This window comes from Lynx rufus, unplaced genomic scaffold (assembly GCF_022079265.1).
Source record: "Lynx rufus isolate CCGP_SWC_20201006 ecotype Redwood Valley unplaced genomic scaffold, mLynRuf1.p SCAF_15, whole genome shotgun sequence".
Classification (NCBI taxonomy): domain Eukaryota; kingdom Metazoa; phylum Chordata; class Mammalia; order Carnivora; family Felidae; genus Lynx; species Lynx rufus.
Window position 1 is genome coordinate 38,474,335 of NW_025814829.1, and position 25,279 is coordinate 38,499,613.

The following is a 25,279-nucleotide window of genomic DNA, read 5'->3' on the forward strand; positions in this document are numbered from 1 at the left end:
TAGGGCCACTTCCAGTCTCTTGGTGCCAGCTGCCTATGTGGATCGTTGAAGGAATCTGAGGTTGCTTAGGGGTTCAGAAAGACCATGCAGGCACCAGTTGGTGAGGTCATCAGAAGTGCCACGTATTCTGGTTCAGCACATACCTTTTAGGTCACAGGTAGCCTGGAAGTTAAACTAAACGTTGGAATAGAGTTGGTTTGAATCATTATCATTTACTTACATGTATGTGCTAGATCCTGTTTGTGTGCTTTACAGAGTTCATTAATTCACTTAATGTTTATAAGTAAAGATCCTGTGAGGTCAGTAAGAGTATTATAGTCATTTTCAAATGAGGAAAATGAGGCACAAAAAGATGAGTATTAGTAACTTGGCCAAGATGTCAAGCACATGTGGCACATATGTGTTATTTTTCCCTCTTAGAAGTTTGACAGATCAGAAGATGCCATCAGGTTCTTACTGGTGCTTTTCACAGATAGTTGGCATAGTTCACTGGAAAGTATCCACCCCTCAGTGGACATAACAATAGTTATGTGCTGGTCGTGCATAAGGGTCTTAGAATTAACCGCTGTTTCCTATTTAGGCAGAAAGTGAAGCTGTTCACTGCTCACAACAACATGACCAACTATGCTACAGTGTGGGCGTCCAAAACAAACCTTGAGCAGCGGAAAGGACGAGCTGGCCGCGTACGGCCTGGATTCTGCTTTCACCTGTGTAGCCGAGCTCGTTTTGAGAGGTGAGACCAATTCTTTTTTTTTTTTTTAATGTTTATTTATTTTTGACACAGAGTATGCGAGCAGGGGAGAGTTAGAGAGAGGGGGGGGAGACACAGAATCTGAAGCAAGCTCCAGGCTCTGAATTGTCAGCACAGAGCCTGACATGGGGCTCGAACTCACTAACCTTGAGATCGTGACCTGAGACGAAGTCAGATGCTTAACCCGACTGGGCCACCCAGGCGCTCCAAGAGACCAATTCTAGAATAAAGATTAAGGATTTTTTTTACCCCTTCATTCATCCCCTCCCCCCACCCTGCTATGAACCTAATGAACTCAGAGTACATAAATGCGTCCAGTTATGTATATTGGAGGATAGTTGTCTTTCATAACAAGGTTGTGGCAAGAATAAAATTGTCATTGATGGCATGTTTGATAGTGGTTACCTGATTACTACTAATCTTTTAAAGGGAGGCTGTATGGACATTATTTGGCAAGAGTGGGAGGGGCAGAGGGAGAGGGAGGGAGAGAATTCTAAGGAGGCTCCATACTCAGCATGGAGCCCAACATGATGCTGGATTTCGTGACTGAGATCATGACCTGAACTGAAATCAGGAGTTAATAGATGCTTAACCGACTGAGCCAGCCAGGTGCCCATTTGTTTTTGAGTATAGTTGACATCTGATGTTAGGTTAGTTTCAGGTGTACAACACAGCGATTCAATAGCTCTGTATATTATACTGTGCTCTCCACAAGTGTAGCTACCGTCTGTCCCCATACAACACTGTCACAATACCATCGACTATATTCTCTGTGCTCTACCTCGGACCCTTGTGGCTTATTTATCCCATAACTGGAAGACTGTATCTCTCACTCTCTTTCACCTATTTTGCCTGTTCCTCACCTTGTACCCTCCTCTGCCCCCCCACTCTGTCGAGCTAGTATTTTAACCATGTTTGTCAGTAGACAGGACCTGAAGAAGTCCTAGGTGTGATAATAACATTAAGGATTCAGGATAATTTTTCATCATTCTTCACTCACTCCTCAGATGAAAATAACATCAAGATATAAGTATAAAGTTACAAGTCACTGCTCAGTTAAGAAGAGGGTCTTGTCCAGAGAGTCTTTTTGTAGTAAATATAAAACATGCTTTGGTAACTATAAAAGCATGAGGGAAGGAGAGCTCTATAAATCTGATGATCTCTCTGCAAAGCATGAGGGAAGGAAAACTCTATAAATCTGACGATCTCTCTGCAAAGATTTTATTAAACAAACATGTATATACAAGGGAAGATGGTTATTTTATGCTTTTTTTCTCTCAGACTGGAAACCCACATGACACCTGAGATGTTCCGAACACCATTGCATGAAATTGCTTTGAGCATAAAACTTCTGCGTCTGGGAGGAATTGGCCAATTTCTGGCCAAGGCAATTGAACCTCCGCCTTTGGATGCTGTGATCGAAGCAGAGCACACTCTTAGAGGTACCTGCAAATACCGACCTACCTAATACATGTAAATTATGCCATTTGTCTTGTCCTGCAACTAACATGTAACAAATGAATCAAGATACAGTCAGCAGGGCTGTGATAAGACTTCCAATGTTGCCATATGTATTTAGGGTGGTCAGTTTTATAAAATGAGCAACATGAAGTAAGAAAGAAGTAACAGGAGTCTTTCTTAACCAATATTTAATGATCAGAACATGAGTTAGTCACAATACAATATTTTATGTAGCTCTCTTATTTTACGTAGATCTATTTGTGTTTTATAATCACATCATAAAAGTGGTAAAGTATCGGAGAAAAAATAAGGGCATTGGAGCCAGGGGAATCTGATTTCGAATTTTGAATCTAGTACTCATCTGTTAATATGAACTTTAGACTTTAGATTTCATCTCTCTAAAAATTCGATAGATGGTATTAGACTTGTTAGGACATGTGTATTTAATGCTGTTACTATCATTTTGACTGCATGTATAGAGTTCTCATGGACTGTATTCCACTTCACAACCTACAGCAGCCTAATTCTAATACCTTCTTCTTATCAGGTTCTCCCGAATTTGGTTTTGTTCTATTTTTGAGTGAGGAGAATTGCTGGCTGTGGGCATGGTGCTCGTGGTTGGCTTGACAGATACTGAAAACTAACCTTAGCCTGTAAGGAAATGTTTCACCTTTGCCTCGGTTAAAGGGGCATTCATTACTGTGTCTGCTCATAAATCTCTCCCCACAGAGCTTGATGCATTAGATGCCAATGATGAATTGACTCCTCTGGGACGAATCCTGGCTAAGCTCCCCATTGAGCCTCGTTTTGGCAAAATGATGATAATGGGATGTATTTTCTAGTAAGTGCTTTGTCTTATTGCTGATACTTAAGTGGCAGAACAATTTCAGAATCTTATTCCCTTCCCCGTAAAAAATAGAAGACAAAACTAACTTCTGAAATATAGAAGTGGCCTACTGTAGATACTGAGGAAAGTATGAAGTGCGGAGAATGAATCGTTTCAGTAGATGGACACCTGGGCCCAACTTGTTGGGGGAAAGAGCTAGTTTCTCAAAAGAGAAGTGCAGTTACTCTCAGGGGCTTAAGTAGTTGTTTTTGAAAGAGAAATAGCATTAGGAAATTTTGAAGATGGAGAGATTTGAAAAGATGGGAGAAGAGAAAATAAGGAAAGAAAAAATGTAATACTTGGTCATAATTTATGATTAATATGCATCCATTAATCTCAGAGCTCCTTATTTATTTTTTCCCTTTCTGCTTCTGGAGAGAGCAGCTGTAAAAGTTCTTTGTTAAACCAACTCACTGCAAATAAAGCAGTATCATGGCCAAGAAAGGCTCTGACCCACAGTGACAGTACTGCTTGTGAACTGCTAGAACAAGACTGCGATCTGACTGTATTTCCTGTCTCTTTCAGTGTGGGAGATGCCGTCTGTACCATCTCTGCTGCCACCTGCTTTCCGGAGCCGTTCATTAGTGAAGGAAAGCGACTGGGTTATGTTCATCGAAATTTTGCCGGAAACAGATTTTCTGATCATGTGGCTCTTTTATCAGTATTCCAAGCTTGGGATGATGCTAGGTATGGATTTGAAAGAGAAGAGTTGTAAGATGTGAGAACCGTCTCCAGCTTCTAATGTGATACTGGGCTTTGAGAATGACTCTTTGTCTATTTCAGAATGGGTGGAGAAGAAGCAGAGATACGTTTTTGTGAGCACAAAAGACTCAATATGGCTACACTAAGAATGACTTGGGAAGCTAAAGTTCAGCTCAAAGAGATTCTGATTAATTCTGGATTTCCAGAAGGTAATGACTCACATTCTTGAAACCTCCCTGAAGGATGTTTATGTAGCGTGCACACGTTGACAGTGCAGTATATTTTAGCTTCACTTTAGACCCTGTGCTTTTTCTGTGTTCCTAGCTATTTCTTAGTTATTTGAACCATAGTGATAATCAGTTTTTCACCTTTATTCAGCCTTTTAAAAAAGGAAACGGAAGGTTGTGATGCTCAAATTGTAACACACTACAAAGATGATTAATAGGTGTTTTAAAAACTGTACTACTTTTTAGAGACTTTTTAAGTCTCTTTTATCTTAAGAAGGGGCATAGCTTTTAGCAGTTTTAGAATGAGCAGTTTGTTGAATTACCTCAATTAGTGGTTTGTGAAGTTGACTGATCAGCCTGCCCACGTGTTCACGTGTAGATATGAAATTTACCATGTTAAATTTTAAGTGGCTTTAATCGAGGCTTTCGTGTGCTGGCAGGTAAAAGGGCTTGGATGTGTGCTGGAGAAACAAGTAATCCAGCTGTTTATTTCATATGCGAATTGAGCTATTGAACTCCATCTTCTCTAGAAAGAATGGCTATTTAAGAACAGCAGATGGAATATTTTTATTGTCCTGTTGGTCTAGCTCTTATTCAGAGAGTAGATGATTAAACCAATGTATGCGGAGGGGTTTTGTTTTTTTGTCTTTAAGTAATCACTCCAGGCTTATGTTGTGGTCGGGTCTGTATTAGAAAATACGGGTATTTTAGTTTTTTTGTTGTGGAGACTCAGCAGAGTTTCTCCTTGAACTTAATGTGGGTGCAAGAGTTCAGAGAATAGAGGAAGTCAGGCAGGCAGGTTATCGGAAAAAAGACATGGGAAGGAGTCAGTTCGCCTAATTCTCTTAACTAGTTTACATGCAGTATGGGATCATTACCCAGATATCTGATATTTTTATCTGATATTATCTGATATTATCTGATATTATTCCATTCCTCTTAACAGATTGCTTGCTGACACAAGTGTTCACTAACACCGGACCGGACAATAATTTGGATGTTGTTATCTCTCTCCTGGCTTTCGGGGTGTACCCTAATGTGTGCTATCATAAGGAAAAGAGAAAGATTCTCACCACTGAAGGGCGTAATGCACTTATCCACAAGTCGTCTGTTAATTGTCCTTTCAGTAGCCAAGACATGAAGTACCCATCTCCCTTCTTTGTATTTGGTGAAAAGGTAAGAAAAGATTCGCTTAGAAAAATTAGCATTGAAAATCTAGGTTGTCCTTACTTATTAAAGTGCAGTGGGAACATGAGTTTTCATTTTCTTTAAATTTTTTTTTTTTTGTTTTTTTGATGTTTATTTTTGAGACAGAGAGAGACAGAGCATGAACGGGGGAGGGGCAGAGAGAGAGGGAGACACAGAATCTGAAGCAGGCTCCAGGCTCTGAGCCATCAGCCCAGAGCCTGATGCGGGGCTCAAACTCACGGACCGCGAGATCGTGACCTGAGTTAAAGTCGGACGCTTAACCGACTGAGCCACCCAGGCGCCCCGAGTTTTCATTTTCAAAGCATAAGTTCATTATCATTATTTGGGAATTAGAATGTCCTCTATTTCCTCTTGCCTCTTTTTCCATCTGCAGATTCGAACCCGAGCCATCTCTGCTAAAGGCATGACCTTAGTCACCCCCCTGCAGTTGCTTCTCTTTGCCTCCAAGAAAGTCCAGTCTGATGGGCAGATTGTGCTTGTGGATGACTGGTACGGAGTTTCAGATGTGAACTACAAACTGCATTCTTAAAGTTGTGGTGTAAGGGGATACAGCTGCCAATCTAACTTAATTTGTGAAACATGACAATTCCGTGACACAGGTGCTTTATAACATTTTCTTTTCTTGGATAGTGGTATATTTTGGCAGTTCATACTCAGTAGTAAGTCTTACATGACCTATACCAATAGAAGCAGATGCATTAGGCATTGGAGCTATATCTGCCCCCATGAATACTATCCTAGGGAATCAGAATCCAATTGGAACTTGGGTACTTCTTTTGTGTACTCTGTATGTTGGTTAGAGACGACTGGTAAGCATGTAGTAATTAGCACTGACAAAAATGGAGATCTTAGTGACCAGTCAGTAGGTTCAGTCATATTCCTGAAAACTTGTAACACTCCAGCAGTGTGTAATTTCTTCCATTCTTTTATTGAAGCTAAGTGATCTGCGTTGCTAACCTAACAGTATTTTGCTTGAAAAATTTCTTGGTTCTCAATACCTGCCAGTAGCTAGCAGTGAGTTTTAAGAAATTAGTGTAGACGGTTATTGTTCTTGATACCTGTAGTTGAAAGTATTGGTACTTAGTAAGAAGTTAAATTTATTCTTCAGTTACCATGTATGAAATAGGGAGGTAGTAGTATTTTGCTATATGTACCCTTGTTGTACTTTGTCGTTTTTCTCTATTTTAGGATCAGATTGCAAATATCTCATGAAGCTGCTGCCTGTATCACTGCTCTCCGGGCAGCCATGGAGGCTCTGGTTGTTGAAGTAACCAAACAACCTAATATCATCAGCCAGTTGGACCCCGTTAATGAGCATATGCTGAACATGATCCGCCAAATCTCTAGGCCCTCAGCTGCTGGTATCAACCTCATGATTGGCAGTACACGGTGAGTACCCCAGTAACTTCTCTTTGAACCAAGCTGAGGACAGGAATCTTTTTTTTTTTTTTTCTTTCCTGTCTTAAGCTATTTATTTATTTTGAGAGCGAGAGAACATGAGAAGGGGAGGGACAGAGAGAGGGAGAGAATGAATTCCTAGCAGGCTCCAAGCTGCCAGCATGGAGCCTGGTATGGGGCTTGATCTCGAGAATCATGAGATCATTGACCTGAGCTGAAATCAGGAGTCAGAAGCTTAACCAGCTGAGCCACCCAGGCGCCCCAGAGGACAGTGATCTTACACTGGCCTAAAATTCCCACAGTTAACTGATAGAGGCCTGGTTATTTAAGTTAAAATTCTAGACGTACACTCAATATGAAATATAATGCTGGTTAACACACTCAGAAGGATGTTACTAACTTTTGTCTCTGTTAATGGTATATTATGTCAGTGCATATTGGGAGTTTGAAGGGGACCTTGAAAGTACATTCAAAGCCCAGGGTGGGTCACATGACAGGAAAGTGACAGAGCCCAGACAGTTCTTTTTGCACAGTACTGTTTCGCTATCTCTAGCGAAAAAATGTTGGTGGGTGTTAAATTGCTGCTTCTTCAAATGAAAAGCCTCAAGGTTTATCTTAGGGAAGTGGAAGAATGTGAATATCTTAGAATGCCTGGGTGGCTCAATCGGTTAAGCTTCTGACTCTTGATTTCGGCTCAGGTCATGATCTCATGGTTCGTTGAGTGCCAGCGCCCCAAGTCATGCTCTGCGCTGACAGCATGGAGCCTGCTTGGGATTCTCTCTCCTCTCCCTCTCTGCCCCTACCCAGTTTGCTCTCTCGCTCTCAAAATAAATAAACTTTTTAAAGAGAAGAGTGTGAGTACCTTGAAGGGTAAAGAGAAGAATGTGAAATATCTTAATTCTTAAATTTTTTTCTTTGGTTCACTTTTTTTCACCTTTTTAATCTTTATTTGCCCACAACTTTTTATATGGAAACATTTGATACCTGCAGAAATGGCAACCCCTGTATGGTATCGTAACCTAAACTCCCTAATCACCAGCATCTTGTGCCACTTGCTTCCATATATCTGTTTGCACAAACACACCACTTTTTCTTAATCCTTTGTGATGGACTCTCAGCGGTTGTTATTTTACATTGGTATACTTAGTGTATCATTTAAGCACATAGCTGCAATACCATGATCACACTCCAAAAATGTAAGTGTTGTGATAACACTATCTAATATACAAACATACTAAAATTTTTCTAATTACCCAAAAATATTCCTTAATCTCCCTCTTAAGGATCACTTACTGCATTTGGTTATAAACTACTGTAATTTTAACATATAGAACTGTTATGTGCTTTATGGATTCTGGGTCACATCTCACTATAACTGATTTACTTCTTAAAACTTATTAATCATAACACATAGTATTCTTTGTATTCTTGGCACTGTGCTAAGTGCTTTTCTGATATTTGATCTGTGATGTAGGTAGATCTTGTTCCATTAATATGAATGAGGGAACTAGCACAGAGAAGTTCAGACTGAAGGCCATAGAGCTAGTGAATGATAGGACTGGATTCAGACTAAGACCATAGCGACTCCTAAAACAGTGCTCTTATTTATTGTGTTAATACTTTGCTCTGCCCAGAGGGTCAAATATATGAAGAATTATTGAGAATAGTCTTCAAAAAGAAAGGTAGATAATAAGTGTCATAGGCAGATACAACTGTAGTGCTCATGGGTGTTTAGAAGAGGAGAGATTACTTTTGGCAGGAGGGATCATGATTAAGGAGGCTTCACATATAATCTGCTCTGTGAAGGACAAAAGTCCTGACCTACAAAGGATGGGATAAATACAAGACAGAGTTCAAGTTGCGTAAATATAACGATGGCCTGAATTACAGTAGGGAGAATTGAAATGGAGAGAAGTGAGTGGATCAGACAGGTTTGCAAGAGAATTGGGAAGAACTGGTGATGGGTTGCAATGGGGGGGGGAATAGCGCATGGAAGGAGTGAAGACAGTCCCCAGCCACATTTCTGACTGGACAGCTGCTGAATTCAGAGTGCTAGTCTCTAAGGAAAGCTGCAGAGGAGGAGGAGTAAGCAGTGTGGGGTATCCTGAACTGGGGTTTTTGGTGAGACATCTTGATTTATGCAGTTTTTCATTACCCCTCATTGTCTTTGTACTTTTCCTAGGTATGGAGATGGTCCACGTCCTCCCAAGATGGCTCGATATGATAATGGAAGTGGATATAGATGGGGAACTTCTGGTTATGGTGGTGGAGGCTATGGCAGTGGAGGCTACGGAGGTGGCGGAGGCTATGGTGGTAGTGGAGGCTTCGGTGGCAGTGGCTATGGTGGTGGTCCCAACTCCTTTCGGGCAGGCTTTGGCGGAGGCTATAGAGGAGGTGCCCGAGGTGGCTTTAGAGGTGTCTCAGGAGGCGACTACAGAGGGGGTAGTGGAGGAGGCTTCAGAGGATCTGGGGGATTCCAGCAAGGGGGTATGAGAGGGGGCTTTGGGGGAGGTTACTTTGGACAAGGAAGAGGAGGTGGTGGCTATTAAAGCTTGATTATGTCAGTTCCTATGCATAGACAGTTAAAAAAAAAAAAAAAATTTGCATGCTACCTATTTCCCCCAAGTTGTGTATTTGATGCCAGTAAGTAAACCCATTTTCCATCCATTTTGTGGTTCATTGTAGTTTAAGGAAACCAAGCGTATAGCTACATTAGTGGTTTTGTTTATATTATGTAAAATATGATGACCTATTATAAAAGTACCACAGTTTGTATTTTTTCTTTAAGGAGTAAAGATTTGCCCTTAAAATTAACTTGATATTTTCTTGGCTTTAGTTTACTACAATAGAAAATAAAGTATTATACCAAATACTGGCCATGTAGTTCGTTGTTGACCTTACATGGTAGAGTAATTTTACAATGCCAGTTACATCTATTAGTTAGTTTTAAGCTTCACAGGAAAAATTGTACTTTCAGTTTTCCAAAGTATACCAAGTGATATTACTGCTTGTAGTAGTTAAAATAAATAGCCTTGAAATGGAATTGTTATTCTTACAGCAAATCCTGGCCAGTACACAATTTCACATGGACCTCTGCACTTGAATAAAACTTTTGACCTACGGCTGAATATTTTTACTTTTTCCCAAGCTTTGTCTTTGAAAAGTCTAAGACCAAGGTCAGCATTCTCTTTTCTAGTTAGTTTGTAGTGTAAAAATTAATTTTAATTAGAATTAAAAATTAACCTACAAAACTCTTTAATGATTATAAATCAAAGAATGAACCTTCACCAGTGCATCAAGTTTTAGTAGAGATGTTTATACATTTATAACACTATATGGTTTTCAATAAATTTTCACGTTTCTGACTTGAGAAATAGCACAGTACAGGAGAGATTACAAAGGCTTTGGACTGAGTAGAATTGGGTTCATCTTAAAGCTGCAGATCTCAAGATTGTATCTCCAACTACGATTTCCTTTCTGAGCATCAGATCCTATTAACAACTGCTGCTTAGATATCCACAGAAATCAAGAACTCAGCACTTTCCAGACTGAAGAGAACCACCTAGTTCACCCGGTGCCCTATCCTATACTGTGTTCCCCTGTTCATCTGTGGTTTTTGGTGTGTGTGTGTGTTTCTTGTTTTTTTTTTTTTTTAATCACAGGAGTTTTAGCTGCTTCTGGCCAAAGCCTTAAACACTTTCTGGTTGTGCTTTCGTAAACCAGCTGCCTGTTCTCTTCAGGCTTGTGTTCACTTGGAAGTGCAGTGATGCTGCAGCCAGCGTAAACATTCCCATACAAATCTCATACCACCGCCACCCACTCCTGGCTTAAACCATTGATTCCCTAGAGCCTTCAGAGTAGAAACTGCTCTCCCTTCTCCCCTCTCCTCCTCCAGCCTTAGTCCTACTCCCCAGCCATACTGAACTTCTAGCCTCATCAGTGCACCATGGTTTCTCTTGCCTTTTGTACATGTTATGAAAACTCCCACAGAACATATACATTCAGTAATACCTCACTCACCTGGTACTCATTTCACCAACAGCTTTAACTACAAATGAGAAATCAAAAGATGACCAGAATGGCCAAGAGAGATGACAATTACATTCTCTAGAACTTGAAAGAACCAATTAGGCATAATCTTTTAGTCTTTTGCTAAGAACCTAAGGAAATGCCTAGGCAGATTTCTAGAGCTCTTCTCTTTGTGGCTCCCTGCTACCTGTGTTTGCTCCACCAATTATAGCTATCCTCCCTAAAACAGCCTCTGTCTCTTGAGCTCCGTGAAACTGCTTGTGCTGTGCTTGGTTCTTCCTCTGCCGTGATCTACCAGTTACATGTATGGAGATAACAGCTTTGTGGGTTTTTTTTAAATAGGTCATTTGGTTTTCTAGTTGTTTGCATGGGAGTGGGGAGGAAAATCAGCCATCAGACTGTCCATAGCTATAAGTGGAAGTCAAGTTGATTTTAATTGTCAAAAGAATCCATTATAACCTCCAGAAACCATTCCTTTTTAAGAATTATCAGACACATGGAGCGGAAGGCCATGTGGAAGATTACTTTGTGGCATATTGATACCTGGAGATATCGAGGCACCTGGGTGGCTCAGCTGGTTAAGTGTTCGACTTCGGCTCAGGTCATGATCTCATGGGTTCCTGAGTTCGAGCCCGGATTGAGCTCTATGCTGGCAGCTCAGAGCCTGGAGCCTGTTTTGGATTCTGTGTCTCCCTCTCTCTGCCTGTCCACTGCTCACACATTCTGTCTCTCAAAAATAAACATTAAAAAAAAATACCTGGAGACATCAACCAATGTGCTGTGTTTCCTTTCTTTCTCAAACGTCCCTCTATATCTGCCTGGAATGAAGAGAATATTTAGTTTAAAGGACGTTGCAGGTGCGAGGTGACTGGAAAGCGTTTCCAAAACAAGAGAGCTGATTGTACCCCTTTCCCATTCAGGAGATGAAAAGGGCTAGACACAGGGTGAAAGAATTGGGGAGAAAGATCTGTGGAAGGGTGTAAAGTTGCTGCTCACCACACACGTTCATTGGGGTTTGGAAGTGTAGGGAAAGTTGGCACTGAAAAAACTGGGTCTCCCCTGCTAGAAATTTAGGCCGGGATGAGAATGGACCTGTCGTGTGATGGTATCTTCACTGTGTACTTAGTTTGAAGATTGTAGCAGTGATGACTCAGTAGCTTTCTTTGAGGCTGAGGGTGATACAGAAGGGAATCGCAGAGATTCCTCTGGGCCCAGAGAGGGAATAAGCCGATGTGCCAGTTCCGGGAAACCGTGCTCTGCGTAGTCTTTGTGTCAAGAGGCTGTCAACGCTGTGTCCCTAAACAACAGCTACAGTTTGATGGGATCTCCTCTATGTTGTGAGTGTGCACATAAAATCCTCTGGACCTCACCTCTGCCAGAGGAACAGACCAGGAGACCACGAACAGTTGTGTCCACTTAAGGTCAGCACAGACACCTAGAAAGAGGACCTCAACTGTGTGTGGCAAAGCACATATTTGAAAGCCAGTTTCCCTGCCTCTGATTTTAGAAGCAGAATTGGGATAAAGAGAAACACCGCCAGAAATGGAAGTGTGAATTACCCTGAAACTGATGGATGGTTTTGGTTTTGACTGGAAAAAGTTCCTGAACCCACTGGATTTACCTGAAAGACAAGTTAATTAGAAGTGTATTTGTGTCCTGTGATATTTGTAGACTGTCCTATTTGGTATAGTGTAAATTCTGAATCATGTGAAGAAAATTTACTACTGAATCAGAGCTGATTACAGTTATTGAACTACTTAGTGATAATTTAGCTTTTAGGAAAGAATCTGCTTGGGAACTAATTAGGGTGACCAACTGTCCCAGTTTACCCAGGACTGAAACATGGAAACTACTAAAACTGGGAAAGTACTGTGCAAAGTGGAACAAGTTGGTCCCCGTAGGATAATCTTAATGGGAGATCGTTCAGGAATTTCCAAACTTTGAAATCACATATTCCCTTCAAACCTAGAAATTGATTATAGAGATGTTAAAGGAAATTATATAATCCAGTGTTTAACATAACTTCTCACTTTGGTAAACCTATGTAGTATTTTGCATACTAACCTATAAAAATATGAACTATATATACTTGTTATTTTTAATACTTTAGTAATAATTGAAATGATTAAAAAATTTTATCTTTTTAAAATAATAGGAAGTACAATAGGATTTGATTAACCCTCTGATATAAATAAAATCTAAAGTTTTTTGGCATTAGTAATAGTTCTAAGCATTTCCAAATTAAATTAGTAAGCTAATGATAGCTGTCAATGGCTTCAGAATTTTATTGGTAAGTAAAAGTGCACCTTATACAAATGCAAAATCTAAAAAATGATAAAAAAAATTTTTGTATTGTAATATTTGGTATTAAAATAGTTATAAGTTGCCCGAGTTTTCTACAGAACAAATGAGTGTTCTGTAGAAAAAGCAACATAATTTTGTTACAAGACCACTTTAGGCTTCAGTTTGAATAGTAAAGAATATGTGAAAAGAGACTTAAATATTACGCATATCAGTGGTCAGAAGCTTCTGTGGGCTGAGAGGCTCCTTTGAGAATATGATGAAAGCTGTGACTCCCCACCAGAAGGCATGCACAAAATTTTTTACTTAAAAGTTTCACTAGATCACAGACCCTTCAAGCCCCTATATACTTCACTTTAAGAACACCTGATTCAGTTCAATCCACTGAAGTATACTACTATATGTGTATAGTCTTCTCGTCTTTCATTTTAATAGTTTGGAAAAATTATACCCCTGTCCTCAAATGTAATGTTTTCTGGGTGTAGCTGTTGAATCTAGAAGAGAACCCTTACTTCGGGGCAGTTGTCTTGCAAGGAATGGCAACTTTCTCCTATAATCAGAGCAACTTTTCTGTACCCCGTGCTGCCAGAGGAATGCCTTTCCGTCCTTTGATTAGTAGCCAGTTTCACTGCTGCTACTTTGTAAACTGACAGCAGGCTTTGGCTTTGTGGGTCCCATTGTGCTCTTCAGTTGAGGTTCTACCCTTAGCTGCTACTGGCATAGTAATGAAATGGGAAGTTTTCACTCCCACTGCCAGTATTACAAAAAAGAAAAATGAGGTTCAAACTCATCCCTTTTCATTCCACACCACAGGCCGCTCATCTAACCTTGATTTGATCAGTCTTTGACCTCTAGAATCCTAACATTTTCATCCTCAGCAACTTTGATGAAATGTCCTTAAAAAGTCCTGGATTGTAAATCTCAGCCTTCAGCACAGGCAGAGACGCCCTAGTATCATTCTTTAAAACTATTGGGGCGCCTGGATGGCTCAGTCGGTTAAGCATCCGACTTCAGCTCAGGTCATGATCTCGCGGTCCATGAGTTCGAGCCCGGCGTCGGGCTCTGTGCTGACCACTCAGAGCCTGGAGCCTGTTTCGGATTCTGTGTCTGCCTCTCTCTCTGACCCCCCCCCCCATTCATGCTCTGTCTCTCTCTGTCTCAAAAATAAATGTTAAAAAATTTTTTTAAATAAAACTATTTAGCAGTTACTACTTAGGATGCACGGTACTGTGTGGGATGCAATGTTCCTAAGACCTGAGGCCTGTATTCTAAGAAATTTACAGTGGAGGGGCACCTAGGTGGCCCAGATGCTTAACCAACTGAACTACCTAGGCATGCCCCCCCTCCCAAAACAAATGTGGTTTTAACATTGTTTTTGATAAGAGCCTTGGGTGGTCTATGTAGATAGTAGGGAAAAATTAAGTTTATAGCCAATTCCTGATTCATTTCCATTTATCTGCTGGGAACTGGAATAAAGTAAGACAACACAATAGCACTATATTATATAGAATTAGGTTCAATTGTAGGAGACCAGGAAATCCAAAGTAAGAAGTAAACAATACAGAAACATTTCTTCCTCATTCAAGAAGTCCAGAGGTAGTCAGTATAGGGTCAACAGATGTTCCATGTTGGTTTTCATTGTAGGGCTGGTAGGTAGGTGTTCATGTTAGAAATTCATGTTTCTTCCATCTTGTTTTACCATTGTATGGTTTCCATTCAGAATCACCACATGGGCCAAGATAGCAGTTGTTTCTCAAGCCATTACGTTTGAATTCCAGCCAAGCAGAAGGGATAGGACCTTTCTACAAAGCTGTGCACATTATTCCAACTTGCATGTCTCCCTCCAGCTAGGATCTAATCACCTGGCTACACGTAACTGTAACTGAAGTTAGGCATTATGTCTAAATTGGATGGCTGGCTGGGGTGCCTGGGTGGCTTGGTGGTTTAAGCATCTGACTCTTGGTTTCAGTTCAGGTCATGATGTCGCGGTGGTGAGATCGAGCCCCCTGCCCCTGACGCTCCATACTCGGCATGGAGTCTGCTTGGTGTTCTCTTTCCTCTCTCTGCCCCTCCCCTGCTCATGCTTTCTCCCAAAATAAACATTAAAAATAAATGAATTAGATGGCTTATGTTCCCTCTAAAGTAGGGGTTTCATTTTCTAAGATACAAAAAATGGCCTTTTTCACAAAGCAGAAGAACCATGGATTTTTGTTTATAAAAGGAAATAAGCACTCAGCCTCAAACACTTATCTTCCTTCCTTAATTTGACTTTTACTTTGTGTTGCCTGTAACTCAGTGAAGGTGACGGTTGCTGTAGAGGATCTCTTGAGACTGAGAGTTGAATAAGGCAAGGTTATTCTTGAGTTTCATCAGTAGCCTTTTTATTCTTTTACACAAGGTCTTGTTAACTGGGTGACATAATTTAAGGTATTGTCCACAGAGGCTTTAACAAGAACAGTCTTTCTATAGTGAATTTAATGAGCTATAAGAGGAGGAATTTTCCTTTCTAATCCTCTTCCTCCACTTCCTTGTTTTGGCTTCAGGAAGAGGTGATGGACAAAGACAGGATCGAGAGTGAGCAAAAAGCAATAGCTTTGCAAGAGCACGCTACTCACTCACGGGTCATCTGCCTTTTATCTGTTGCTGCCGTTGGTTTCCAGTCTATTTCTCTTTTTTCCTATGCTCACTTCAGAGTAGTTTTTTTGTTTTTGTTTTTTTTGTGTGTGTGTGTGTTTGCTTTTTTTTTCTCCTATTCTCATGTCCCTAAAGCATGCGAAAGCATTTTTTTATATTTTCTAAGAAATTTGATCACAAAGTTTTCTCCCTCCTTCACCTTCCCATCTCTCCTTTCCAATGTAACAAATGACCACAACTTTAAAGGTTTAACACCAGTTTATTATCTTACACTTATGTAGATAAAAGTCTGACATGCGTCGCCCTGGGCTAAAATCAAGATGGTGACAGGAACTTTCTGGAGGCTTCAGGGGAGGATTTGTTTGCCTGCTCATTTGGGTGGCTGGCTGGCAGGATGCAGTTTTTTGCAGTTGTAGGATTGAGATTTGTTTCCTGGATGGTTGTCAGCTGTGGGCTGCTCCCAGCTTCTAGTGGCCAACTACGTTCCCTGGGTTATGACTTCCTTCCTCCACCTTCAGAGGAGGCAACAATGGATTGAGTCCCTCTCCTGTTTTCAGTTTCTTTCGCCTCTCCAGTTGCACCACGCTGACCCACCCTCTTGCTTCCCTCTCCCACTTTTAAGGACAAATGTGACTAGATTGCACCCACCTGGATAATTAGGGACACTTTCCTCATCTCAAGGTCCTCAACTTTAATCACATGTGCAGAGTCCCTTTTGCCATGTAAGGTATGTATTCACAGTTTCTGGGGATTAGGGTGTGGACATCCTTGGGAAGGTCATTATTCTGCTACCACTTATCTTAACCAACTTTCTGGGTCAAAGGCAGACAAATCCTAATTCTCCTCAAAAGAGATTTAAAAAGTTTCCTCCAGGGGCTCCTGGGTGGCTCTTTCAGTTAAGCATCCAACTCTCGATTTCGGATCAGGTCGTGATCTCAAGATCATGAGATGGAGCCCTGCGCCGTGGGCTCCGTGCTCCTGCACCGAGCAAGCATGCAGCCTGTGACTGTCTCTCCCTCTCCCTCTGCCCTTGCCCATCTCATGTGCACACGCATGCACGCGCTCTTGCTCTCTTAAGAAGATGAAAACACATTCGTTTTGGAGTTAAATAGTGATGATGGTGATACCTATCAAAAGTATACTAAATAGTGTGGAAGTATATACTTTAAAAGGGTGAATTTATAATGTGTGAATCATATCTCAAAGCTGTTATTTAAAAAAGTTGAATCATTCAATGAAAGCATTAGATGTTTAAATATTTTTAATTAAATAGGTTTTGAATTTAAAACTACCATTTCTGTGGGATATGAGATTTACTAAACAAATATCTGAAATATAAACCGTTAACATAAATCCAGATGCTTTAACTTGTGACTATTCTGATATCCCCCTTCAAGTTTGCTTCTATTTTATTGTTACTCATCTCCAGGTTCAGATTCTGCATTACCCTGGAGAGCATACTGTCGTCTTTTTTATCCCCCGAAGCTGCCCCTTTGTTGAAGGCTTCTGCTACGATAAAAAATTGTTCAGTTGGTTGAAGAATGCTTACACCATAGCCATTGTTATTGTAAATATGATTATTAGTCATCTTCAGTTTTGGTGTTGGAAGAACCTGTTAAATTATTCAAGGAAAGGAGTTTTTCAATAATTTCTATAAAAATAAAATATATGAACTCTAGAATTAATTCTTGGGTTTACACGTGTCTTTAAAACAACTGAATCTCAGTTTTGAGCAAGTGATATTTTCTTCAGACTAATTAATGTAACATTAACTACAAAAATATTTACTGCAGAATTACTAAATGAAGTTTTCAGTTTAGTTTATGCAGTATCTCATGAAGCTTTTAATATAAATATGAAAATGATTTCAGGTATAGAAAATGATAAATTTTCAAGTAATATAAAAATAATTTGAAATATTATATGTAAACTAGAGTTCTAAGGAAAAGCTTCATTAACTACATAAGTCTAGAGAGGGACCTAGACAGGTAGAATTTGTGAAAGTAGAAAGGAATGGGAAGGCTTTTCACTTATAAATTACTGCTATTAATGTTTTAATTGGCTAGCTTAAATTATTTTTACAAACTCTGGAAGTAAGATTTAAGTATTTCTTAATATATTTATTATTTTTTTATTTGCTTTACTTTCTAAAACATTACAGATCTGCCCAATGAAAAATCTAAAACATTTTTATAAAAGCGTTCTGCTTTATCAAAGTTATCTGCTAAGAATCTAAGTTGAAATTATTACATTATAAACTAAAATTGTTTTATATCAGCCATCATTTAAGCCATATTTTTAATTATCTCTATTCTTTTCCAAATCGATGATAACATTTAAACTAAACTTTGTCTAGAAGTAGTATTTTGGTATCTTTGTGATAACTATAATTCTTACAACAATTCTATACTATGAAATATGATAATACCTTCATATTAACTCCACCTAAGGTGCTTTTTGAATTATCACTGGTTCTGAGGTTATTACAGTGATGAATTTCATTCCTTTCCAAAATGGCTGTGCTCCCAGGATACAGTTCAACACCAGCACCCTGTAAATGAAAAGCAAATAAAACAATCTCAAAACACACATATACCTCTCCAAAATTATCTTCAGATTTGAAAATCGTAATTCTATGTCAGCACTCTCAACACACTAAGTTACAGAAAAGTATATGATAGTTTGTGTGTGTAATGATTTATTGTAGAGATAATGTTAGAAACGTTGAAAACTAGTACTGTTAGAAGATCATTGGGCCTAGAAGGAGGGTTGAGGTCACTAGTCTCATTGAGTCACATTGCTCTCCCACCCAAATGAAGCCTCGAGAAGGGAGCCAAAAATCTCTTCAAGCAATTCTTTCCAGTGTTATAAAATTTTACTTTTATATACTCTAAATCCCTCAATGCTGCTGAAAGTTAGTGAAAATTAAGTCATTCTATAAAAGGGTCCTATTATTTTTACCCTTCCTTTATTTAATCTTGTTCAACTTTCCAGTCCTTTAATGAGCTTTGTGATTGTTATTTGAAGACTTTTTAAGTAAACGGTTAAAAAACTGACCCATGATCTGTTTTACAGCCACCAATTCCTAGATTTTTAAAGAATCACACTTAAAGCTAATAATTGCTTACTTTGGATTTAGGCAGTTTGCTTTCCCTATATGTACTATGATGCTCTGTACTTGTCCTGATTTTATCAGTTTCTAAGCTTGATTAGAACTCAATTCAGGGATGAAGTAATTACTATCCTTTGCACACTAAGACACTCAGTTATCTATTGTCAACATAAAGCTGTTTTTATAAAATGGACTACCTGGGCACCAGTTATTTCACTGTCTGTGATTGTCAAAGCAGCTCCTGTCAGAACACACACTCCTGTTCCTTCACATTTTAACACACAGTTTTCTAGAGTCATGTGACCAGACTCCACCACCACAATACCATCAACTGTGCCTTGTTGTATCAAAGATAGATGCATTAGCTTCACGTTATCAGCTTTAGACACCACGAAACTGTCATGAGAAGGCTCAGACGTAATCATAATTTCCTCTCTTTTTCCAACTCCTGATTCATAGAGACAAAAACACATAGTTAAATCAGTGATCCCAAAGTTTAAAGTCCTTTAGTCATTCGGTAATACTTGCTATTACTAAGTTTTTCTTTTCATGTATTTTTAATAAACAATATGTATGTAAGTATCAGGTTGTTAACTAATAAGATACTTAACTATAATGTAATCTTTTTGTCCATATTTTGATGCCATGATGGGAGAATATTGGTTTATAATCAATAGAAATGTACCGATGGTATTTATTCAATATACACATTCCATAATATATTTTCCGAAATTTCCCATTACATAATCAGCAGTCATTTACAAAATATCTAAGATATGAAAGCTATCTTACCATAACCTGGTTTTAAAGCCATAATAAATTACCATAACTAAAAAAGACTGGCAGAGATTCGTGAATTAGGTTATAAGATTAATGCAGTCATGCCCACAATTTTGATCTAGGGTAGTCAAAGCAATCATCTACATTTAACATCAATCCAAAAAGAAGGGGTTGAATCTTCAAGAAGACTATAAGTTTTAAAAATTAAAAATATGTTCCTTATTACCCAAAATATTACTGGGTACAGTCATCAAGTTCTAGTGAAATTTTTGCTCAGATTTTTAAAAAGTTTATTTTGAGAGACAAGCAGGGGAGAGGGGCAAAGAGGGAGGGCGAGTCCCAAGCAGGCTTCACGAAGCTCAGTGCAGAGACTGATGCAGAGCTCAATCTCATGACCATGAGGTCATGACCTGAGCTGAAATTAAGAGTCACTTGCGGGGCGCCTGGGTGGCGCAGTCGGTTAAGCGTCCGACTTCAGCCAGGTCACGATCTCACGGTCCGTGAGTTCGAGCCCCGCGTCAGGCTCTGGGCTGATGGCTCAGAGCCTGGAGCCTGTTTCCGATTCTGTGTCCCCCTCTCTCTCTGCCCCTCGCCCGTTCATGCTCTGTCTCTCTCTGTCCCAAAAATAAATAAACGTTGAAAAAAAAAAAAAAGTCACTTGCTCAACCATCTGAGCCACCCAGGCACCCTTGCTCAATTTTTGAACTGATAGGCAAAGCTTAAGTCACCTCATTCTTTTCTTTTGGCCACACAGTAGGAATATCCTTACTTCAATGTTAAAGGGCAGAATTAAAGTTACTAAATAGGTTCAGAACCTGAATGAAATTTAGTAAATTCTACTCTTCTTTTAAGATCTTGTTTTTCAATGTTTATTTTTTGAGAGAGAGAAAGAGAGACGGAGTGCAAGCAGGGGAGGAGCAGAGAGAGGGAGACACAGAATCCGAAGCAGATTCCAGGCTCCAACCTGATCTGTCAGCACAGAGCCTGATGCAGGCTTGAACTCACGGACTACAAGATCGTGACCTGAGCTGAAGTTGCACACTTAAACAACTGAGCCACTCAGGTGCCGCAGTAAATTCTATTCTTCTATTTCAGCAAGTCTGCATGTGAACTAACCTTTCTGAGAAAATGCTGAGTATATTTTAATATAGCCTTACATTGGGTTTTCCTACTAAAGTCATAAGAAGTGCAATACAGACAGAAAAACTAGTTTGAGTAAAAATATAGATGGAGCAAATAGAAAATATTACAAACAGGTTTTTTGTTTTTTTCTGGTTTTGATCTTTTTTAGACTCTGTGCGTGTAGTGCTACATTATCAGGGGAAGAAGTAGTCTCATTGTTTTGCTCTGGTACATTATGCCCAAATAATGTCATCTGTACAGGCAATATACTCATGAACAGATGAGAAAATCTTAATTGTGAAAGGGCACATAAGGGATTTTTGTGTTACATAAACTCTTTAACAATTTCCAATAATTTGATTAACCCATGCTTATACAATTTTTCCAGTATACGTTGCTATAAAAAGACTGTAAAGGATGCCCTGCTAACCCTTTATAATGATGTCATCAGTCAATAAAGCAAGATTTACAGCTTGATATTCTCCTGGAAAAATAACTACTGTATCTCCACTGTAACAACTATCCAAAGCCAAATCCAAATCATCATGCTGTTGGAGAAGTGTGTCTGAAGATAAGTCCTTTACCTGAAAAGAAGAAAACAGTACACTCTTTAACAATGAATTAAATTGAAAACAGGTCATTTTATTAAAAAAATTTTTTTTTAATTTTTTTTTTTTTGAGAGACAGAGTGCTGGGGCAGAGGGGGGAGTGTGAAGGGCAAAGAGAGAGGGAGACACAGAATCCAAAGCAGGCTCCAGGCTCTGCTGTCAGCACAGAGCCCGACACGGGGATCGAAGCCACGAACTGTGGGATCATGACCTGAGACGAAGTTGGATGCTCAACCGACTGCCCAGAAAGCAGGTCATTTTAATCAGTTAACTTATTGGTAATGTGCTTTTCTCAAAGACTTATTGTGTATATTACACTGTAATATACTGTAAATACTCTGTCTTTATGTTCATTAAATGTTCAAAGTATTAGTCCATCAATTAAGGGAATGATGAAATGAGATTTTCTTTACAATCACTAATAATTTTACAGCCTTTAAATACTGTGTGCCAGAAGTCATATTTTGAGCTTAACATGTTACCTCCTATGCCTCACAACAGTTATTTGAGGTAAAGTATTATTCTTCCCTTATCAGGTGAAGGAAATTGAAACTCAGTGAGATTAAATGATTTGCCCAAGGACACAGAGTGAGTGAGTGGTTAAACTAAGCTTTAGATTCAGGTCTTTATGACACCAGATCTCTTTCTAATATGCTACTTTATTTTCTTTAACTCAAACTAATCCTACAATTTTGGAAAATCAACAAGACTTTATATATTAAATATTCTAAAACTAAAAATAAAAGGTGCCAAGAATTTGCACTGATAGTAGAAAAAAGAGAGAACTTCTTTATTAGTGCCATTAAGAGTGAGGTACTTTAGGGGCACCTGGGTGGCTCATTTAGTTAAGCGTCTGACTTCAGCTCAGGTCATGATCTCACAGTCTGTGAGTTCAAGCCCCGCATCAGGCTCTGTGCCGACAGCTCAGAGCCTGGAGCCTGCTTCAGATTCTGTGTCTCCCTCTCTCTCTCTGCCCCTCCCCTGCTCATGCTCTGTATCTCTCTATCTCAAAAATAAATAAAAACTTTAAAAAAAAAAAAGTGAGGTACTTTAGAAATAAAATTTGAAAACTAAAAATATATTCTGAAGAAGCCTATTCTTTTTTTCCCAATATTAATGGCATTACCATTCATATATCTTTTTTCTTATAAAAGTGGAACTTACAAAAAACAAGTGAAAGCATAACAAAAATTGAAATTTTAACCTAAATAAAATGTATTTCATAAATGTATTCATTTATTCATAATACTAACATGCCATACCATACATGTACATGGCTTTGAATCCTGACTTTTCATTACAACATATTTTCCCATGTCTTAAAATATTTTTTCAAAGCCTAATTTTTTTAATTTAAAGTAGGCTTCATGCCCAGTGTGGAGCCCGATGTGGTGCTTGAATTCACAACCCTGAGATCAAGGCCTGAGCTGAGATCAAGTCAGACGCTTAACCAACTGAACCACCCAGGTGCCCCTGAAAGCCAAATTTTTAATGATTACATAATAATGCATCATATGGGCATATCACAATTTATCATAATTTAATTATAAAAGATTTCAAGCATCTTGGATACATTTTGATAAATTGCCCTCCAGAAAGTTTAATTAATTAAAATTTCGTTTGAAAAAAAATAAGATTTAGTTTGAGAACTCATTTTGCTACAAACTCATCAGCATGGGGTATCTTTTACACTTATAAAATATTTGCCAGTTTAATAGGCAAAAATCCTTTGGTAAGCATGAGTGAATATTTTTTCCAGATACATATGAAACTCATAATCTTTACTAAATCAACAAACCAGTATACTCATTTGTGCATGTATTCTAAAAACTTTGGTGGCAGAGAGTACAAGGATTACCTCTGTAACTATTTTGGAAGAACTCTAGATTCCATCTCTTTAATTTATTTTTTTCATAAAAATAGGAAACACAAGAGAGAAAAGTTTGATGGGGAAGATAATTTAGTTTTGGTGCCAGTTAATTTGAAGTACTGGGAGTCAGTAAGTAGAACTATGCCGTAGACTATGCATATAAAAGTCTAGAATATAGGACTGAGATGTGACTAGGTAGAAAGATCTTGGAGTTATTTACATATAATTTGAGCATAGGAATGGCTAAGATTAGCTACAAGACTACATAAAGAAGAAAGATAGCACTCCAGGACAGAACACTGAGAAACGTTTAAAGAATAGGCTAGCTCAGTCAGTAGAATATGTGGCTCTTGATCTTGGGGTTGTGAGTTTGAGCCCCACATTTGGCGTAGAGATTGCTTAAATGAATAAACTTTAAAAAAAAAAATTAAAGAATAGGGAGAAACAAAAGAAGATCTCAAAACTGAGGAGTAGCCAAAGAGGTAGAGAGAAAATCGGGAGACCAAGATGTCATGAAAAGAGGTAGTTGATCATGTCAAATGCTGAAAGGTTAAATAAGGTGGTAATCCTTGAGTTGTGCTTACTGAATTTAGCCACAGCTTCGTCCCACATTGACCACAAGAGCATATGCACTGATATCCTGGAGGCAGAAATAAGATCACACTGAGTAGAGGCATGAAGGTGAAAGAAGTAGAGACAAGTGCAGATAAGTACTTCAAGAAATTTTGCTCTGCAAAAGAAGAGATAGAGGGGCGCCTGGAGTCCGGTTAAGCGTCCGACTTCAGCCAGGTCACGATCTCGCGGTCCGTGAGTTCGAGCCCCGCGTCAGGCTCTGGGCTGATGGCTCGGAGCCTGGAGCCTGTTTCCGATTCTGTGTCTCCCTCTCTCTCTGCCCCTCCCCCGTTCATGCTCTGTCTCTCTCTGTCCCAAAATAAATAAAAAACGTTGAAAAAAAAAATTAAAAAAAAAAAAAAGAAGAAGAGATAGAGATGTGGTATTTAGGATACATATTGTTTTGTTATTAAAAAAAAAACACAATTGAATATGCCTCAATGCATTTAGGAAGGAAATAGTAGAGAGAAAGATATAAAAGAGAGGTGATGTCATAGAAATGATGGAATAAAGAGCTCCAAAAACTGGATTTTACACTGAAGCAAATATTAAGTTGGGGGGGAAAAAAAAGAATCAACATTTTTGCAATCCTGGAACCTAACCAAACACGGCAACCAAAGGAGTGCTTAATGAAGAGGCTGTTAAAATTTGGTAAAAAGGTGCTGTGTTTTTGCTTACCTGCCTACCGTCTCCTATTCTCCAGCCTGGCAGTGGAGACAACAGCCTATGTTTCTGTGGCTTGCTGGAGCAGGCATGGGGTGAAGGCAGTATGGAGCTTTTTCTTAAAAAAAATAGTGTGGCTGTGTTTTGACCTGTCAGTATCTCAGGAGGGACTGACAAAGCTGATTTTTGTTTCACACCCCCTTCAGGAATGAGCGGCTTTATAGGCATCATCTGATGAAAGCATTTAAGATGCACTCTACTTATAGCTGTCTGTGGCAAAGGACAGAGGAAGGGGCAAGGAAAAGTCTGCACAGGAGGACGTTGAGGAGGAAGATTTTTTTGGGGGGAAAGAGCTGCCTCATACACTAGGAAATCCAAAGTGAAATGCACATGCCCAGGGCTGGATATATGCTCAGAAGAGATCTGAAAGGACCTTGTGCTTTTCTTCCCACTGATCACTGGGCCTGTGCAAGCAAGTGGTAAAAGCCAAGGCAGAGTTGTAAGCAGTCTGGCTTAGCTTTGAAAGAGTCCCTTAGCTCAGAGCTAATCTGCACACTGGGAGAGATTTTTGGTTTTGTTTTTGTGTTTTAGCTGTAGGTGTTTATGGAAATCTCTGTCAGGTCTTTGGCTACCTGAGTAGTCACTTCAGTAGTCACTTCAGATGTAAATAGGTTAAGATTACCAATTAAAAGACAGAGACTGGTAGAATAGATAAAGAAATATGACCCAGGGGTGCCTGGGTAGCTGAGTTGGTTAAGAATCTGACTCTTGGGTGGCTCAGTCAGTTGAGCATCTGACTTCAGCTCTCGTCATATCTTACAGTTTGTGGGTTCGAACCCTGTGTCGGGCTCTGTGCTGACAGCTCAGAGCCTGGAGCCTGCTTTGGATTCTGTCTCCCTCTCTCTGCCTCTTCC

The 25,279-nt window shown here is 39.3% G+C and overlaps 2 protein-coding genes across 3 annotated transcripts in view; one reads left to right on the top strand and one right to left on the bottom strand.

Annotated features, from left to right (window-relative positions):
- DHX9 (DExH-box helicase 9) overlaps nucleotides 1-9,762 on the top strand; it is a 52,721-nt gene extending 42,959 nt beyond the window's left edge. For both annotated transcript variants that reach the window (XM_047076877.1, XM_047076878.1), the window contains 9 exons: nucleotides 581-733; nucleotides 2,033-2,193; nucleotides 2,942-3,053; nucleotides 3,624-3,785; nucleotides 3,882-4,009; nucleotides 4,974-5,203; nucleotides 5,610-5,725; nucleotides 6,425-6,625; nucleotides 8,817-9,762. In XM_047076877.1, the coding sequence (XP_046932833.1) occupies nucleotides 581-733; nucleotides 2,033-2,193; nucleotides 2,942-3,053; nucleotides 3,624-3,785; nucleotides 3,882-4,009; nucleotides 4,974-5,203; nucleotides 5,610-5,725; nucleotides 6,425-6,625; nucleotides 8,817-9,183 (1,630 nt within the window). In that variant the 3' untranslated portion in view covers nucleotides 9,184-9,762. The remainder of the gene's footprint in view (nucleotides 1-580; nucleotides 734-2,032; nucleotides 2,194-2,941; nucleotides 3,054-3,623; nucleotides 3,786-3,881; nucleotides 4,010-4,973; nucleotides 5,204-5,609; nucleotides 5,726-6,424; nucleotides 6,626-8,816) is intronic.
- A 7,199-nt stretch (nucleotides 9,763-16,961) lies between these two features.
- Nucleotides 16,962-25,279, bottom strand: part of SHCBP1L (SHC binding and spindle associated 1 like) — a 36,522-nt gene continuing 28,204 nt past the window's right edge. The window contains exons 7-10 of the mRNA XM_047076879.1: nucleotides 21,043-21,196; nucleotides 18,908-19,158; nucleotides 18,027-18,149; nucleotides 16,962-17,210 (exon numbers count right to left, since the gene is read on the bottom strand). Coding sequence (XP_046932835.1) covers nucleotides 16,962-17,210; nucleotides 18,027-18,149; nucleotides 18,908-19,158; nucleotides 21,043-21,196 — 777 coding nt within the window. The remainder of the gene's footprint in view (nucleotides 17,211-18,026; nucleotides 18,150-18,907; nucleotides 19,159-21,042; nucleotides 21,197-25,279) is intronic.